Raw genomic sequence first — 20,079 nt, forward strand, 5'->3', positions numbered from 1 at the left:
CCCTCAGAGGGAAAATTCCAGTGAATAAGACGTTTCTTTCTTCTAAGCTCCTGATGACCAATCTTAATAAGGGTTTCATTAGCCAATTGAATATTACCACAAGTGTAGGTAATGCGCCTAATCAGACCATACTTCGAGGTGCTAGTTTGATCAAAGATCGCCTTATTTCTTTCCCCCCACAAACACCAAGCTATCACCCCAAAATACAAAGGCCAAGTTCGATCAGTTTGAAACGGACCTTTTAATCCTAGATTTGTCTGAATCCATAGGTGAAGATCCATGGAGAAAAAGTCACTACGGTTATCAGAAGGAACCCAATGCTCCCATAATTCTCTGGCACCAGGACAATCTCTAATGGCATGTAAACTATCCTCAAGATTATAATGACATCTCAGACACGCTGCATCCGTAGCCATGTGACGATGCACTCTACGAACATTAGTTAAAAGAGAACCTTTGTAGAGAAGCCATAAGAATTGTCTAATACATTCAGGACCAGGCCAAGCCCAAATTACCTTCCAAATCCTATCTTGATGATAATGCAAGGTACCCATGAGATAGTTATAAGCTGATTTCACTGAAAAAACCTCATCTTGGCTACCTGCCCAAATAACACGGTTCGAAGAAGGATCCACTGTAGGAGGGAGCACACTACGAATCTTGTCTAATACTGAAGTAGGAAGAAGGTGATGGAATAAAGGCCAGTCCCAATTACCATAACAAGTTACAAATTGAGACGTAGACCAATGAGTCATAATAGGAGGAGTAGGTTGAACGGCTAGAGAAACAAGTTGAGGACATCCTGGCACCCACGAATCCATCCAAAAAGACGTATGAACCTCATCCCCTAAAATGATACGAGAATTCTCTAGAGTTTGAGGCCAATACTTAACAATAGCCTTCCATAAACCAGAATCATTTGCTGAAGCCGAGATACTTGGAATGAGCCTTTCCTCCACCTTATACTTGCTACGAAGGACCCGAACCCATAACGAATTACGATCAGTCATGATACGGTGACCTAGCTTCATGATAAAAGTCATATTATTCTCTTTAATTTTACGAAAACCAAGCCCCTTACATTCTTCGGCAAACAGACCGTCTCCCAAGAAACCAGGTGAGCTTTCCTTCGTTCAGAAGTTGATCCCCAAATGAACCATATTTTTTGAACTCATTTATAAGTGCAGCGTATTAAATTTACATTTAAATATTAAATATTAATTATAAATGCACATAACAATTACTTATGCATAAAGTAGTGGAACTTTAATTCAACTGGACCCATAAAGATAAGGATCCTCTTTTTTTCCACCAATGAATTTTTAATTTTCAATTTTAAAAATTACCAAAAGAAGAAACATTTCAAAAAATTTCAAGTATGAACACAATGGTGAAATTGGAGGAGAGAGTGACACATCATCAAAGTTTCTAATGTTATTTATTATTTTAGGGGCTATTTGGTATGTGGGAATATTTTGGATTCCTAGGATAGTGGAATTGGAAATGTTATTTTTTCACGTTTGGTACAAGGAAATACAAAATTTTTCCTGGGAAAATTTTAATCCCAAGATTTTAAAATACACACCAAATTTCCAATCCAAAATTCCATCCCACATGTGGTATTTTAAGAATCCCACCATGTAGGAAAATATTTACTATTTTTTCAGACAAAAATCCCCGTGTAAAATATCTTGCTTTTTGTGACTTAGAAAATTGAATAGCTCACGGAAGCTTCTGCTCATCGATTTTCTCATTGAGCTCTGCTCGTTGATTTGCTCATCTAGACTCAAATCTTGTTTTGCTTTTCTAAAAATCGATTTGCTCTTACTCTGAAACAACAACTTCTGGGTATGGTTGAAAGACGAAATCAATATGAACACAGAGACAACATATGGCTTTTCTGAAAATCGATTTGCTCTTACTTTGAAAATCGATCACATAGTCATTAATTATTCTTCAGAAAGACAAAATCATATGAATAAATAAGCAAAACCTAGATCATATCAATGAAAGAGAGGGAGAGGGAGAAAGAAACAACAACATTTGAGTAGGGTTGAAAGAGCTTGTTGAAAGTAAGAATACTAATGGAATAATTGATAGATCACTAAGCTTGATGTTAATAAAGATGCAGTGGAAGCGAAATTCACCACCTTGGACTATGCTCAGAGAGAGAAGTGAGGGAAAATGATGAAATACAAATTGGGTTCGCTTTTTCTGCAGTTATCTGCAGTAAGCCCAATACGATGTCGTTTTGAGCAGAAATCATGGTATTTTTGTAATTTTAATTTATTTCAGTGTTATAATAGTTTTTATATTTATTATTTTTTAATATTTTAATACCAAAACTATGTCGTTTTGATAATAAATACAGATAACTTATCTGCATTAACTGCAGAAACATTTTTCCCATACAAAAATGATGAAATGTTAATTTTGCAAATTCAATTCAGATTCCATTAATATTTGTCAATCAATCAAACATAAACTTAGTAATCTTAAGCCAATATTTCAGATAATATTTTAGTTTACTAAATAATTTTTTAATAATATTATTAAAAAACTTATTTTTTCACCATATTCTCATAAATCATGATTTTTGGGTACAAATTTTTTTTTCTTTTACCAAACACTCCCCCCTTAGTATATTAATAAATAGATTATGGAAAGAAACTTTCAAAATGAAATTTCGATTTATTCAAAAAATTAACGCACGGGCATATTTATTTTATTTTTTTAAAACATTTAAAAAAGAAAAAAAAATGGTTGTATGTGGGTATAAATAAGGCTGAAGAAAAAATAGAATTCAAGAAGGTTCTGCAGCCAACATTTCACACCACAAACCCAAACCCTAATCCCTAATCTCAGTTTTTCACCCTTCTCTTATCTTCTCTCTCTGCTTGTGCTTTCTTTGAACTGCAAACCACCATGTCTCACTTTGGAAGGTCCGGTCCCCCAGACATCTCCGATACCTACTCTCTCCTCGTACTCAACATCACATTCCGTAAGCTCAATCTTGTTTCTCTCTCTCTCTGTTTGTCAATTATTGTTCTTCGCTATAACCCAACACTGGATCTTGTTGTTGTTTGTGTTAAGGTACAACTGCCGACGACCTATTCCCTCTTTTTGACAAGTACGGTAAGGTCGTCGACATCTTCATTCCCAAAGATCGAAGGTACTTTCAATTTACAATTTTACAATTTTCTCCCTTTATTAACCAATTGATTACTTGATTAATTAATTTTACAATTTTTTTTGGTGAAGGACTGGTGAATCGAGGGGCTTTGCGTTTGTGCGGTACAAGTATGCTGATGAGGCTCAAAAGGCCGTCGATAGGCTCGACGGTATGCTTCATTGTTACGTCAAGCTTTTCTGTTACTTTAATTTGATAAAATATTTTCTTTTAAATATACAAAATTATTTTTTTTCAGGAAGAATGGTTGATGGTCGTGAAATAACTGTCCAGTTTGCAAAATATGGGCCTAATGCTGAGAGGATGTAAGTTTTAACTTTTTTTTCTTTTTCTTTTTCTTTTTCTTTTATGTTCTAATATTGTTGTCATGTTAAATTCTAATATTTACATTGGTTTCTTTATCTCTGCTTTTATTACTTAATAGAATAAAATTGACCAACTTTCTTGAATGGAATTTGTTTCAATATAATAACTTTCTTTTTCATGCATGACTGACCTGTGTTTCTCATGGCTTTGCCTTTAATTTTTTTATGTATTCGTTTGTTGCTAAGTTTATTTTCTTTAATTTATAGTCACAAAGGAAGGATTATTGAAACATCCCCGAGGTCGAAGGGCAGGTCAAGGAGCCGCAGTCCCAAGAAAAGGTGTGTGCTGCATTTTAATTTCCTTTTTTTTTTCTTCTAGAGGGTCGGAGGGACGTTGGTGTTTTAGTTGCTGGTATTTTGTCTACAGAACATGGGAACTACCACCATAGATTTTTTTTTTTCTTGCTGAAACTACAAGATAAGTTGAATGTGATGTTTCAATTACATTTGATTTTTTAGCTTTTGTTTTTATGTTCTGATGGATGGACAAATTTTATACCTGAAACCATCTTTGGAATCTTCATTGCTACATCGAATACATTTATATCATGTTATATTAAGCTCTTCTTCATGCAATCATATTTTACACCTGAATGAGTGGTTAATGTTCCTTTTCTGATTTAAGCACATTAACTTGTCTAATTGGAAAAATCTCATAGCGTAAACTAGGATGGCTGCAGTGTGGCACTGGACTTTCAGTATATTTCATTTGGGAAACTATTTATGCAGTTGTGGCAGAAATAATTTCCCTGCCACAGACACAAAAATGAGAGAGAGAGAGAAAAAAACTATAAAGAAATGAGAGAGAAAAACTATAAAGAAATGAGAGAGAAAAAGTGATGAAGCTCACTCTGTTTTTTGTGTCTGTGGCAGGGAAACAATTTCTGCCACAACTACAGAAATAGTTTCCCCTATTTTTTATTATTCCAATTTCCTATTTTTTAATGGAAGAAATTGTTCTTTTTCTTTTGTTGACTTTGGACCAGCCTTTGCAAGTGTCTTTTTACTTCACTACCATTTCTTGCCATTGTAATAGACTGTAGATGGCTTAAATTATCCTGTGGGAATTTGTTCAAGAGGATCTTATTTGTTCATTTTAAAAATTGCTTGTGGTAACTAAAATGCATTTCTAATAGCCTGGCATTCATTTGTTTGCTTGATATTTGTATTGATTAGTGCTCAATTATTTGCAGGCATCGTGATGACTACAGAGACAGGGATCATAGGAGGAGAAGTCGCAGCAGAAGTTATGATAGGTACGAACGTGACAAGTACCGTGGGAGAGACAGAGATTATCGCCGTCGAAGCAGGAGCCGTAGTGCCAGTCCTGGTTACAAGGGTCGTGGAAGGGGACACTATGACGATGAGCGTCATAGTAGAAGCAGGAGCAGATCAGTGGATAGGTCTTCATTCATAGATACTTAGCTCTTTCTACTGTGATTTTTTACCATTAAGATTTTTTATTTTTTAACTTCATCATTGTTATTCCCCACAGCCGCTCCCCTGCACGACACAGTCCTAGTCCTCGAAGGAGCCTGTCCCCTCAGAGGAGTATTTCCCCTAGAAGGAGTCCTTCCCCTAGGAAAAGTCCCCGGGGTGAAAGTCCCGATAATCGTAGCCGTGATGGACGGTCTCCTACACCACGCAGTGTCTCACCACGTGGTCATCCTGATCCTTCGCGAAGCCCATCCCCCCGAAATTCTAATGGTGATGTAAGTTATCTTCATCTTCACTTTGCTGTGAAAGAATTGCCTACTTTTTAGTCAGCAAGGTAATTATTCTACTTTTTGTGACTTTTCAATTCTATTCTCTTTTGCAGGAATAAGCTGTTTTCATGAAAAATTCTGGAGACACGTTGTCTAGTGCAACATGTTGCTGTTTTGATATTGTTGAATCTGTTGGTCAATGTGAATGGTCTTATGCTTATCAGAGTCGTTGAAGGATTTTATGATCTAAGTGCTGTTTGGTAGGGTCAGACTTCCTTGGTATTTGGATGTTTCTATAATTTGACTTAATTATGTCCTCCACTTTAGTATGTGGTAACTATGGGACCTTTTAGTTGATAGGTTAATATTTCAGTCTGAGGGATTTTGCTATTTTAGTTTCAATTTACTGTTTGCATTTTATCTCTCTTCATTTCTCCATTTTTATTTTTCACTCTATTCAAAGGAATGGTTGTTATCTATTTTAAGCTCCGTTAATTTATGATGAACAACTTATTGGGTTTTATAGTTATGATCGGGAAAAGTGATGGGGGCGTGATAGGTGCATGTTGACATTGTTGCTGTTGATGCTGTTTCTATATCATTGATGATTGGTCGTGAATTTGATGCTGGTTGCAAGAGTATGCTGGTTTTAGGACTGTGATTGTTTTACCAGTGTGCTGGTTAGACAGACAATTAGTTGACTTGGTTTTAACCTGAATGATCTGATTATTGGTAAGCTTTTTGGTTTACTTTCTTATTTCTTCTGAAATCCCTCATGACCAGAGAGAATTCTGATCTTTGATGTGGTAACCGTGTTTGGTCTTAATAAAAAAATTGTCCTGAAAGGGATTCTTGATGCTGTGATCGAAGCAAGTAGAAAGTATTTTGATACGTAGCTGATGCCTCATAGGAGTTGGACCTGTCATTTGTTGATTCAGATGCAGATGATAAACATAAACTGTGGGTACTAAATATGAACCCTAATTTGCTGGTGTATTTTTTCGAATTACATTGAAGGCGACAATGGTAACATATTCATGGCTACTTTTTTTGGGGTATTTTACTGGATACTTATTTAACATTGACTTTTCAAGATTATAACCTCTGCTACTTAATGTAGTGAGATATGCTTGTTGAAGCGTACAGCTCCATGACTGTAGCTGTGAGGTGGTAGCTGAGGCATCTTTTGTATGAAATGCGTGTGTTCGTGAATAATTTGAAGAACTAACCAATTACTGTGCCTGATTGTTGCTGCCCTTTTTGCTGGGGTCTGATTGGCAATGGTATTAGCATTGGTACTGATGATGGCTGTCTAGCTGTGCTGCTGGTTTCTGTTGATTCCAAAGCCACACCTGACAGAGTTCTTTTTTATTATTAAGCTAATAATTCGTTTTTCTAGTTTCAATTTAAGTTATTCATTCATTCATTTTTATGGCATAAGAAGGTTTATATCTTCATTGCTCGTGGTTTGTTGCTTTAACATTGTGATCACTATTGTAGTGTGGTTACTGTGATGCAACTGAAATTAAGTCATAACCAATGCCTTTTTAGAGATGTAGTTCTTCTAAATTTCATGTTCTCTTAGGTAGTTGCTCAATCATTTCGATTTATTAGAGTTGGCCATTTCTTGCTTGAGAGCTGCGGCTTGCTGTGTGTCAAAAAAGGAGTGAATGAGAGATGCTGGCTGCTAATGTATGCTTAATTAATAAATGTACTCGGAATCCAAGAAGAGTAAACTTGTACATTCCGTTAGGATTTTGCTTTGTGATAATGTTATTATATTCTTTCAGTTTTAGCCATACGAATACTTTCTGTAGTTATTTTTTTTCCTCCAGTGTCCTTAGGTGCATGAGGTGCCGTTCTCTTTATATATTTCTCCTTGTCTTCGGTATAGAGAATTAAAAGAATCGGAATTTTGAAAGATATCGGGGGAGCCGAATGAAATTTAGTACTGTGTTATCAATCTATTTTACGGTTTGGTGTAGTACTGATATAGGGATGTGGTACTTGCACTGGAAAGGAGTTATTTTAACTCTGTTGGGGGTTGTGGTAATAGCATAGATAGTGTTCAACAACTTTGGCTTTACAAGGATGACCTCTAGTAGGTATGAGCTAAAGAGAGTGAATGGCTACGGTTGAAGTCTTAATTCTATTTGAAGATGATATAAGCTATGGCCGATGGTTATGAAACATCGTGTTTACATATTGCAACCTTTTCTTGCTATACGTTATACGACTAGGCCTGGCGGTGGTCAAATGGATCGGACCGAGTTGGATGATGGCTCGATGATGCTCTCTACTTTAAATCGGGGGGAAAAATGCGTAGTTTGAACATTTATTTTGTTGTTAGGGAAAAATTTAAAAACTCCCTTGTTTATAACTTTATGCCTTTTTTTTGTTTAAACACTGCTTCCCTTTTATGATTTTTTTTATATTTAAATTCATTATTAACCCCTTTTGAAATTAAATTAATTTGCCTGTTTTATTCTTTTTAAAATAAAAGAATAGACTCCGGATAAAAAAATAAAAAAAGAAGAAGAAATAAGATAAATATGTTAAACTTACATAAAAAGATTAGAAATTAAAAAAGTTCAGCACAGTTGGTAGATCTGGGTTTCTTAAGCATGTTGACAAGGATTCGATTTTTGACTGTGTGTATGGAGAATGTTTTGTTAGGAGATGTTTATTCACTTAATGTGATCTTTCGTCTCGAAAGAATTATCGACCGGAGGATATCTTGGAAAATAAAAAAAAAGAAATAAAAAAAGGAAAATAGAAGAAAACAAATTAAATATGTTTATATCAAATTAAGGAGACAAAAAAGAATTAGAAAATTAAGAATAGATATATTGAAAATTTACAACAGCAATAAAAAAAAGACTAAAAGTAAAAAAGAGAAATATAATAAAAAATAAGATTAAATATGTCGAAAAATTTTAATGCTAATTTTTTTCAATTTCTTTTAACAATGTTAGAAAAGACTGAAAGCAAAAAAAAAATGAAAATAGAAGGAAAAAAATACCAAACACATCCAATTAAAAAGAAGAAAATACGTCTACCAAAACAAAAAAAGAAGAAGAAAATACATTAAGAATAAAAAAATATGAGAAAAAATAAAATCAAATAAACTGACAACACTGATTTTTTTTTTGTCTTATTTTTTTATTTTTTATTTTAGTCTTTTTTGTCATTATTGTAAATTTCTAGGATACATGTTTTTTTCTTCTATTTTTTGTCCTCGAGCTATTTCTTTTTCTTTTAGATATATTTGATCTTATTGTTTCTTCTATTTTTTGTTTAACATAATCGCATTTCCCCAAGCAACTAGTCTGGTTTAAAACTTGAAATTCTGTAAAGGAATTATCTCCCTCTGCTGCGCTAAAAAAACTCTTCCGATATAGTACAGTTACTGAAGTTTGCATATGCGTACTGTGTAGGGTTGAAAAGTTTGGCCTGATAGAAACCTCAGCTCAGTTGTTGAGTTTGAATATTGTATCTCATAATCGAATTATTCGCCAATTGGACTAATAATAGTCATTAGAAAATACATGAAAAGCATGTGATTTATGTAAATCGGATTTGTGTTTCTAAGGGATAATTTTATCTTTTACACGTATATAAAAATATATGGGTCTCATATAAGCCATGTGAAGAGAAGAGAGAAAAAAAAAAATATATAAGCTCCACATAATTTTATGCGTGTTATAATATAAGAAACATTAATTCCAAAGTAAAATACACATTAGTCTACACGTTGGATGTATTGGTCTTTTTGCTTCTTGTTTGTAGGTCTGAATGGTTTAAATCCAGATATAGGTCTTATAAAGTCTAAACTTGAGAAATGCAGAATTATAAGTTAGAGAGGGCAGGGGTTTATGGTAGTGGTTTCTAGGCTGGAGGGGATCCATGATCAATCTTGAAAAAAGGAAGATAAATATTTCAGAGTAAATATCATTTTCGGTCTTTATCAGCTTTAGTCCCTAACAAATAAAAAGGCTATTCGTGGTCTTTAAAAAATTCAAAGTGGACCTATTTTAGTCCTTTTGAGGGACTAATATAAGTCTTTTTTGAATTTGTGAGAGACCACGATTTCAACTAAATGGGTTCATTTTGAATTTCTTAGAGACCACGAATAGCATTTTTATTTGCTAGGGACTAAAGCGATCATCATGAAATTTGCTGAGGACCAAAAAGGCTATTTACTCAATATTTTACTATGTTATGATGTACATGGATTTTAATTGGTCTGTTATTTTCGTGTTGGGTTGTTGTGAGACTGTAGTTTGAGTCTGTAATTTCTTATTGAAATTCAATTTGTCTTTGAAGGAATTTGAAATTTCATGAAGACCAAAAAAGCATGAGTTTGAAATTTGTAGGAAGACTTGATGCCTCAAAGTTTAGCTGGATATGTCTCTATTGCATTCTGAGTTGAACATTGTGATTGGTCATGATTTCTATGGAAATGAGAAAAATAAAATACTATGCTACTGTATATATCTATCATCCCATACAGGACAGAAGATACAAAAACCCCAAAGAGAAAGCCCCAAAAAGAAAAAAGAAAATGTTAAATTAGGTGGGGTTGGGGATGAGAAAAACTAGAAAAAGTTGAAGGGGTTGAATCTCAAGCTGGCATAATTGGCACTGACATAAGCATTAAGCAATTCATTCTGTGCAGACCAGAAATCAGCCTTGAGACCTCCTCTCCTAACTGCTTTCAGGATTTTGTTCTTATGTGTGTATCCAGTGACTACAACCTTCTGGCAGTTAGTATCCACTTCCACCTTCTCTATCCCTGCATGTGGATCCACAGACAGTAGTACCATATATTAATACAACTACTAAGAATTATTGTGGCAGTGATTAGATATCAGCAATATCTGTATCAATCAAACGAACCTCTTAATTTTGAGAGGCATTTCCTCAGTCTTTTCTCATGTACACAAACCATCTCCACTTTTAACTCAACAATCTGCAAAGTAAAACAGTGATTGAATATAATTGAACAGAATTGTCTGCAGTTTTTAAGAATGATTTGACTAGCTGGTGTTAATTAATTGCATACATGAAACTAATATTATTGCCCAATTAATCAGACCATGGTGATACCCTCTTAATTCCTGTCAGTTTGTTGATTGAGCATACACGCTTTCATTTATTAAAATCACTCCTCGCTAAATCCTGACTAGTAGAGTTATTCTTGCATACATGCTTTCATTTATTAATTTAATAAAACAGCTTTATAATACTTTAATTTAAACTATAAAATACCCAATTTTCTATAATTTTTTGCTCAATTGTTAATGGCCAAAGATGCAGAAATGGGAGATAATTTTTAAGTAAACCATGTAACAATCTATGAGATTAAAAGTTAAAGGAATAATACCTCCATGAAAACTGCCTAGAGGAAATGATGCTGCAAAGCAATAATTTGGAGAGGGAAGAGAGGGCAGGAGTGAAAGATAAAGTGAAAACAGACTGATTCAAGAACAATTGAAATGAGGGTTAATCCAATGAGACAGACGCAGAGACAGAGAGGGTTATTTATATGTCAAATGAAAGACAAGCTCAACCAAAGTTGGAAGAAACATTGAAGTTGGGAATGTCTTGGGTATTGAGTCTGTTAGCTGCTTGAACTAGTAATATAAGGCAAAATCATATATATGCTTTTTCAGGGACAGAAGCACATTAAGTTTTAGAATATGCAACACAAAGACCGAGACTTTAGATCTAAGCAAAGCAATGAGTGTATGAGAATTTGAAATGATTGGTTTTGACAGGTCCAACATGACTTTTTTTTTTTCCTTTTGACTGAAGTTACACATAGAGAGGAAAAAGAAAGATAACAGACTAGGATCTCTTGGCTTTGATGACAGTTGCATGCAGCATGTTAAATTGAAAGATATGTCGCTTATCTCATACAAGTGAATAGCAGAAAATATTAATATAAATCATAAGATGTATTCCTTAACATGTTAAGTCTTATGTGTTGTACCCATTGCAATTGCATATGCATGTAACAAACACAATGGCAGAGTAACAAATAATGGTCGTATGATTTTTGGTTCTTGGATCATTTATTCTTTGATCTCCAAATTATTAGGCATGAGATATCTGTGTTTTGTTGTTACTTTTTGTTAAAAGTGAACTTAGCCATTTGCTGCTTATTTTCAATTTCCTGTTTTTGTCTTGCTGCTATATGGAATGTCCATGTAATTTCAATGTCATTATTATTTATATTTTTAATTGTTATATATTTTATTTTATTTTATCTTTTTTGACAGATATAAATGATATGAAGATTTGGCATTACATAAATAAAAAAATAAAAAATGGACAGTGAATTGCTTACTCTGTAAGTGAGTGGAAGCATGGGTTTGGTATTTGAAAAAAGTGCATTAATGCTTTACTTGTTATCTGACATATGGTATTTCATTTGCATCGTTGTGGAACACACTTAGCAAGGAAAAGGAAGAAAAGATGAGAAAAGTAAAAGAGAATAGAAACGTCTAATATGTAGACAACGAGAATGACAAAAGGAAACGTACCAAGTTGCAAGTTTGGTATAATTGCGTAAGATGCATATAGAATAGGTATTCATGCTCGGAATACGAGCTTTCTTTCTCTCTCACACATAACTTTATTGCAATTCTTCCAACATGTATCTTAAGATTTTCTATTTTTGAAGCGGAAAGTTATATTTACAAAATTTTTAAGGAAAATTTTATAAAAATTTCTATGAATTTTTTTAATTATCACTTATCCTCTCACAATTTTTTTGAATCATTTATATCTTTATTTAGATTATTTTTATTATTTATCTCCCTGACTTAAAGTTATTTTATCACTTATCTTCCTCACTTGGGGAGTAAATGATAAAAAAAATTTAAGTCAAGGGAGTAAATGATTCAAAATTTTAGGGAGAGGGTAAATGATTATGAAGAAAGTTATAGGTTTTTTTTTTAAGTTTTTCTAATTTTTTATTTACAAACTCTTATAAATTACACTATGTTCTCCCGGGAGAACATTAGGTCACTATGTTTTTCCGGAAGTACATACATAGTGTAATTTGTAAAAATTTGTAAAAAAAAATCTGTAATCGGATGTTTCCCTTTTTTAATACCATTGTTAGTTCAAGTTAAAGAAGCTCACCTAGCAAGGTTGCAGCCTTGCAGGTGTCATGTTTTAAATTTAATTAAATGTAGAGTCGTAACTTAATTTTGATTATGCTTTTTATTTATAAAAAATTGATAACATACAAATATTCTAAAAAATAAAAAAATCATCACTCTGATTAATCTTCTATCTCATCTTTATCTTAAAAAAAAAAAATCAAATTAAAGTCCATTTTGCTTCTTTGGCATAATTCAAAAGTTAATGGGATGTTCGGATTCAGCGTACATCCTTAAGTCCTATATAAGAGAGAAATAAAACTCTTTCAGCCTTCCTTTCATTTCTTCTGTAGAAAGAACTGACCTTCACATTTTTCAAACATTTAGGGAAAAAAATATATTGGGTTTGATATGAAATATAGAACCTGCATTGTATTAGCCAAAGTTTACAATATGAAGTGTGATATGCAGCGGACATGGCGATGGGAACTTCAGTTAGGGGAGATTTCTAATTCACACGTTAATGAATTAACCTCTAAGGGTAGTTCAGTTGGCAACTGAGCTCCAAGAGTTTGCTTGAGTCAAGAATTCAAATTTTGCCTTAAGTAAATTTTTGAAATTTTTTTGAGAGAAAATGTGCCTTCCTCCTCAAATGGATTAGTCTCATCTTTCTTCCGGTCGGTAGTGAAGCTCAAAAATAAAAATAAAAATTGATGTGACTCTTTACAATTTATTTTCGGATGCGATACATCAAGTTTTGTCTCTTTTATAATAAATTTATTGTTGTAAAATATGAATTTTATACGTGGATGACTATTGAAACTTTAGAAGGTGACCTTTTGATTACCTGTGACTTTTGGTATGAATTATAACCATCTTGCATAATGATACATTAATGTGTAATTAGTCCCTTTATTCATCCTTAAGTTCTATATAAAGGCATATACTCCATGAAAAAGAATATAATAAAGATTGGTGATATTCTTATGCTTTCTCCCTTTATTTCATATTTTCTCTATTTTCTCTCTTAGTTTTATAACATTTATTTATTTTCTTTCTTCGTTTTATAACATTTAATTTTTCTTTGATTATTATTTACTTTTTTATATTTGTGTTATTCATTTTTTTATTATTTATTTTATCTTATGCTATTGCATTTGGTGTTTTTTTTTCTAAAAATGTTTCAAAAAATTTAAAAACACCTAAAATAAAATTGAAAATAAAAAAATTCTTTGAATTCTTGGATTAGCCTAATTTTCTTAGGTAACTTTATTTGCTCTTTTTTAATTGATGAAAAGTGATCAATTCACATTTATTTTTTAAGAACACCGTGATTTTTCTATCATACGTAGAAGAGCAAGTCAAATTCGAATTCGAGATCGTGGAGCGATAAGAACCCCATCCAAGATGGTTATTACTTATTGAGATTAATGTTTATCTCCAACACATAAATAAGAATGGGGAGCACATCCGGAGCCATGTAAGAAAAAAGAGAAAAAAAAAAATATAAGTATCACACATTTTTGTATGTGTGTAGAAGATAAAATATGAAAAACATTGTTCCCTACTTATTATGGTATATTATTGAAGATAGTATAATTTCTCATGTTGCATGAGATAAAAATTATCTTATGCATATACAAAAAGTGAGCGGGACCCATTAAGAAAAAAAGAGAGAAAGAAAACAAGTATATCTCAACCATTTTTTTATACGTGCATTAAGTAATTTTATCTCATGTAACAACACGAGAAACTATATTCTTATTATTGAATCTTAGAATATATAACTTTGCGATTAGAGGTGTAAATAGACTCGGTCGAGTTAGGCTTTAGATTAAATAAGTCAGTCTTATGTAAAATATTTTAGATCTGGTCTAATCTATTAGTTTTGTAAAAGTTTTGGCCTAAGCCTATTTAAGCATATTAGACATTCAATAATTATAAAATAATATTATTTTATTATTCAAAATTATTAAAATAATACTTTATTTATTTTATTTAAAATAAATAATATAATATCAGCTGACGCGTAGACTTATAAACTTGGTATGTAAAAGAAAGTCTATGACCTGCTTTCTAAATAAGTTTTTCTTAAAGCCTGAATCTGTTCTATTTAACTATATATAATAGACAAAATCTAATCTGATGTAGGTCGAGCTGTAAATTCCTTATAAGTTGGTTGATCCATTTACACCCCTAAATGTGATATTATGATTTTGTGTTGCCTTTACGGTTGTGAATGGGTAGTTTATAGGTTCGTTACATTAAATTACGGGGAAACATTTTGCCTTTGTTTTGAATGCTATAACATCGATAACCTAGTTAAGGGCCAGAATTCTGAGTCAACAGTATACATGCCGCGGTCAACACCATTGATTTATTGGGAGAGGATTCTTTCGTGCATTAATTAACATGATTATGCTATATGAAAAAATCACAACCATATAAAAATAGATTAGTTATGATAAGAAAAGAGAGAAAAATATATATTAGAATAAATAATTATAAAACTATCATCATTGATTTATCTTTGTATGATTAAGATTCTCTCACATGACATCATCATGATAAATAGTGAGAGGATCTGTTTTCTGATTTATTTCTCTGGTGCAATTGACTTAATGTCTGCCAAATGAAGATAATAAAGTAAATAGGGGAAAGGAGTGTAACAACCCCAAACCCTGTAGCATGATATTGTCCGCTTTGCCCTCGGGCTCACGGTTTTGTTTCTTGGGACACCCCACAAAAGGCCTCATAATCTTCCATCCAAGCAGGCCTTCTTCTAACACGACGAAGAGATTGAGTTTCTTCTTCGTTAACTCCAACTACTGTTGGTGAGGATTGACTAGCTGAAGAAGTTGCAATAGACGAATTTTCAGGCATACTAGATGCTGAAATTTGCTCTTGTTCAGAATCAATATCACAAAGAACTTCGGTAGGCTGCTGCATATTCCAATCCCAAGTGTTTTCTTCATCAAAAACAACATCCCTGCTAACCACAATTTTTTTCGTCAGTGGATTAAATAATTTATATGCTTTAGATGTATCACTTACACCTAGAAAGACACATTTTTCAGCCTTGTCATCAAGTTTTTTTCTTTTCTGTTCCGGGACAAGAGCATATGCAATGCATCCAAAAATTCTAAAGTGATCCACATTTGGTTTTCTCCCACTCCAAGCCTCTTCTGGCGTCATATTTCGAACTGCAAAGGTTGGACTTCTGTTCAAGACATGAATACACCAGTTTACTGCTTCTGGCCAAAACGTCTTTGGAACTCTTCCTCTTACCAACAAGCTTCTAACCATGTTGAGGATGGTTCTATTCTTCCTCTCTGATACACCATTTTGTTGTGGTGTATACGCAGTTGTAAGCTCTTTTCGGATGCCATGTTCTTCACAAAAAACTTCAAATTCTTTTGAGCAATATTCACCACCACGATCTGTGCAAAGTGTCTGAATCATCCTTCCTGTCTCATTCTCCGCACGAGCTTTGAAATTTTTAAATGTAGAGAAAGCTTCTGACTTTTCCTGTAAAAAATAAACCCACGTTTTTCTAGAAAAATCATCAATGAAGGTAATTAAATATTTTTTTACCTCCATTAGAAATTGGATTTATTGGACCACAAATGTCTGAATGCACCAATTGCAAAATTCCCTTTGCTCTCCATGAGTTCCCTTTTGCAAATTCAGAACGATGTTGTTTGCTAACAACACATTCTTCACATACTAAGGAATGAGGAATTGTGATTTGAGGGAGGCCTGTCACCATATTTTTCTGTTGGAGCGTCTTCAACCCCCCAAAGCTCAAATGGCCATAGCGAAAATGCCACAACCATGAAGGATCTTTCATTTCAGCCATTAAACTAGATTGGATTCCTTCAATCTTTAATGGAAACAATCTGTTTGAACTCATCTGAATAACAACAATAGCACCTCTCACAGAATCATATATTTCACAAACACCATTTTTAATAGTGATCACATAACCCTTTTCTTGTAATTGGCCAGCACTCAATAAATTGCTTTTCAAATCAGGAACATACAATACATTAGATATTGTTTCCACAAAACCATTCTTGGTTTTTATTTTAATGTCACCTTTTCCCATTACTTTCACAGTAGAATGATCACCAAAACTCACAGTAGATTGAAAATTTTCATTCAGATGAGAGAAAGAAGACTTACTACCACTCATGTGGTTGCTACAGCCAGTATCCACATACCAAACATCTGGCTCAATTTGCTTTTCATCTTTAGCAACCATCAATAAGGTTTCACCTTCCTCCTTTTCTGCAAAGTTTGAACTTTCTCCTTTTTCTTTGCTATTTGGCAGCTTAGTATAACATTCAGATTGATAATGACCAAATTTATGACACCTGAAACATTCTACCTTGGATTTATCAGGGGCTCCTCCTCTGCCTCTGCCTTGAAATTGATCATTATTGGCTCTGAAATTAGTGGACCTTCCTCTGCCTCTGCCTCTGTCTCTACCTCTGCCTCTACCCCTTCCTTGAAAATTGTTGGAATGAGTATCGGTAGAAGCCTTTAATGCTTGCTCATCTGTGTCTTCCTGTTTGAACTTCTGTTCATGCACCACCAATGAGCTCTGCAATTCATCAAGTGACAAATCATCTATATCTTTAGATTCTTCTATAGCACAAACAACAAAGTTAAATTTTGGGCCTTAGGGTAAAAATGATATTGGGCCTCACACTTGATGGAGGATGTTGAAAATAATTCAGTATGAGTTGTAAAGAAGTACCACATAGACTAGACATAGACCAAATGATGACCATATAAGTGTGAAAGACCCATAAACCTACAACCTTAAGATTTTGGATTGAGATGTGGTGTCGGCCACTTATTATGGTTTGTCATTTGGCTCATTGGTGCATGTACACTCTTTGCAAAGGGTTTTGGGCTCCCTCGTTCAATTTCCCAACTCTGGTATTAGAGCCGGATTGGGCTCGAGCTAGCCTAGTGATTGGCTAGGAGGCGGGTCGAGTACTTTGCGCTTCGGGTACTCGGTTGAGGGGGAGCATACCAATGGTGGGTTTCACACTTGAGGGGGAGATTGTTGAGACATTCAAGTGTGATGAGTCTCACATTGGTTGGTAATGAGCTAAGTGAAGAGTATATAAGTGAAAGGACCCATGAACCCAATGCCTTAAGGTTTTGGGTTGAGACATGGTGTCGGATCCACTTGCTATGGTTGGTGTAGCCTTAGCTCATTGGTGGTGGCCCCCCGCCACGGGCTTCCCCTGGACCTGCTTGACATTGGAGTTTGAGGGAACGAATTTTCCAACAGTGCTATCAGAGTCAACGATTTGGGCCAAGTGTTTGGAAGGCCTCTGCAGAAGGCTAGTATGACCCTAATATTTGAAAGAGAAAAAAAAAAAACTTCCGCAGAAGTTTCCCTTAGGGTAAAAATGATATTGGGCCTCACACTTGATGGAGGATGTTGAAAATAATTCAGTATGAGTTGTAAAGAAGTACCACATAGACTAGACATAGACCAAATGATGACCATATAAGTGTGAAAGACCCATAAACCTACAGCCTTAAGGTTTTGGATTGAGATGTGGTGTCGACCACTTATTATGGTTTGTCATTTGGCTCATTGGTGCATGTACACTCTTTGCAAAGGGTTTTGGGCTCCCTCGTTCCATTCCCAACAGGGAGATTGCAATTTGTGGGTGTTTGATAAGTTTGTTTCATGGTGATTCTTACTGTGTTTCTTTCAAGTCATATATACTTTTAAGTGAGATATTTTTCAAGGTGTTGAAGTTGCAAATAAAATTCATTTTAAAAAATTTAAAAATGTGACTATTCATTTTCAAAAAGAATAAAAACAAAACTATTGAAGACAAATAAGAGTATTTAATATTTTAAGAACATTTAATACTTTATTCTTTTTTTTGATAAACTAATACTTTATTCTTTTTATTTTTGGGTACAAATACTTTATTCTTTTAATATTGAGAGATGATGTTACTAAAAGTAATATGTGTCATTTTAATTTATTAATAGGTATCTTACATGTTAACAAAAATTGTAAGAAAATAATTTAAATCATTTTTACCTTCTCTTAATTTCTAATGTTATCCCATTTAATTTAGGAACCTATTAATGAGTTCCTTATATTATTTTTGGAATTTTTAAAAATAATGGAAGAAAATGCATCATAATGGAATGAAATGAGTTTAAGTAGAAAGGTAGGAAGAGTTTTAATTATAACTAAGCGTTGACTCAGGATTTGTCTCATAAATGACACCAAAAGTTAAAGCTTACGAGAATATTTGGAGTATCGACTCGCCATAAGAAGTAGCTAGGGTATTACAAACAAAAAGAAGAGGGGTGGTGGGTTGAAGGAAATGCATTTCTTCCTTAAGTTTTCAATTTGGGAGGTAGAAGAATTTGAGCCCATTTGTAGATATGATAACTGAAATAAGATACAATTTTTATTACCATATTATGTTTTGTTTTTATTCATTGTTTGTTTGGTAAGGTAATAGGATATAATAATTGATAAGTATATCCTCTTACTTAATTTCATAATCTAACAAAAGACAACTTAGAAGCCAATGATATGGCTCTAAATAATGTCATGGCCTATCAATAATAAATAATTTGGTCTCTGATGTTAGAAGCTTGAAACTGATGGATTCTCCTTGGTTCACGAGGCTAGCTCTGTCTTCTCAGTCTCACTCTCTCTTGCTCACCTCTTCAGTCTCTTAATTATTAACCCTTATTTTGATTTTGTGAATGGTGCGACTGGAGACTTATATTGTCTTCTAACCCAACCCCCCTTAAGATTAGTTATATAGAGCCTAATACATGGGATAAGAGACTTATATTTAAATTAGGTTATTTTGATTGGAGATTCCTATTTGTTATACAAGAGAGTCATAAGTTCACCTATTAACAATAGAGTGCCCTTTATACCATGGTATTAGATATGCAGAATAGCTACTAGTTATCCTAATCCACATCTAATCTTGTTTTCTCCTGTATCTTCAACATTTTATCCATACGGACCAAATTAAATATTGCCTATTGAAGGGGCCTATATTATCAAAGTATAACATCCCACGATCATAAAAAGAGGATTCGAGAAGCTAACACACAAAATAGCTTGAGTGTACTCGGGGAAGCTAAGATATGAGGATAGAATGTGGTTAGCCTGCAGTGCACAAGTTGCGTTTAGAGAAGAAGAACGAAGAGGAATGAAATATACAGAGAAATAACAGACAGCGGAATAGACAAATAAATAGAGAGGAGAATTATAGAGGTCACAGATTTCTTAATTGCTATATGCCAAAGCCACAACTAGCATAATTAAAAGAAATATATAATGTTATTACAAAAAAGAAAAAGAAAAAAAGAAATATATAATGTCTTCCACCTTGCTGAATTTCAGCAAGTGTACATCTTACACGCGCACTTAAAATCACGTAATTTTGACTGATCTGTCAGTACAAAAATAAATTCAATCAACCCCAAATACATGAAGCATTCCTTTGTGATTGAAAGGTGATTCGAATTCAAAAAAATACTTGTAAATAAAAAGATAAGACTGCAAATAAAGATAAGACCGCAAATAAGGATTATCACTTGTTAATTGGGGTTTGATGGAAAGTGCTTTTCGTTTTTTTGTTTTCTTATGAGAGAGAGAGAGAGAGAGAGAGAGAGAGAGAGAGAGAGAG

General features: G+C 33.5%; 2 protein-coding genes across 2 annotated transcripts; one reads left to right on the forward strand and one right to left on the reverse strand.

Moving 5' to 3' along the window:
• The first annotated feature begins 2,819 nt into the window (after positions 1 to 2,819).
• On the forward strand, positions 2,820 to 5,874 carry LOC133295559 (serine/arginine-rich splicing factor SC35). Its single transcript, XM_061494400.1, has 9 exons — positions 2,820 to 3,001; positions 3,094 to 3,172; positions 3,262 to 3,341; positions 3,429 to 3,495; positions 3,763 to 3,834; positions 4,749 to 4,958; positions 5,051 to 5,267; positions 5,375 to 5,521; positions 5,788 to 5,874. The coding sequence occupies exons 1-8, from the start codon at positions 2,926 to 2,928 to the stop codon at positions 5,378 to 5,380; spliced, it is 807 nt and encodes a 268-aa protein (XP_061350384.1). The 5' UTR covers positions 2,820 to 2,925; the 3' UTR covers positions 5,381 to 5,521; positions 5,788 to 5,874.
• Positions 5,875 to 9,845: 3,971 nt separating this feature from the next.
• Positions 9,846 to 10,702, reverse strand: LOC133295554 (heavy metal-associated isoprenylated plant protein 45-like). The gene is made up of 3 exons (XM_061494394.1): positions 10,648 to 10,702; positions 10,161 to 10,233; positions 9,846 to 10,056 (listed from the first exon to the last, which is right to left on the reverse strand). Exons 1-3 carry the CDS (start codon positions 10,651 to 10,653, stop codon positions 9,860 to 9,862), a joined length of 276 nt encoding a protein of 91 aa, XP_061350378.1. The 5' UTR covers positions 10,654 to 10,702; the 3' UTR covers positions 9,846 to 9,859.
• Positions 10,703 to 20,079: the final 9,377 nt, after the last annotated feature.

Source organism: Gastrolobium bilobum, unplaced genomic scaffold (genome assembly GCF_033153095.1).
Source record: "Gastrolobium bilobum isolate Gb01-03AN ecotype WA unplaced genomic scaffold, APGP_CSIRO_Gbil_v1 utg20779, whole genome shotgun sequence".
NCBI classification, from domain to species: domain Eukaryota; kingdom Viridiplantae; phylum Streptophyta; class Magnoliopsida; order Fabales; family Fabaceae; genus Gastrolobium; species Gastrolobium bilobum.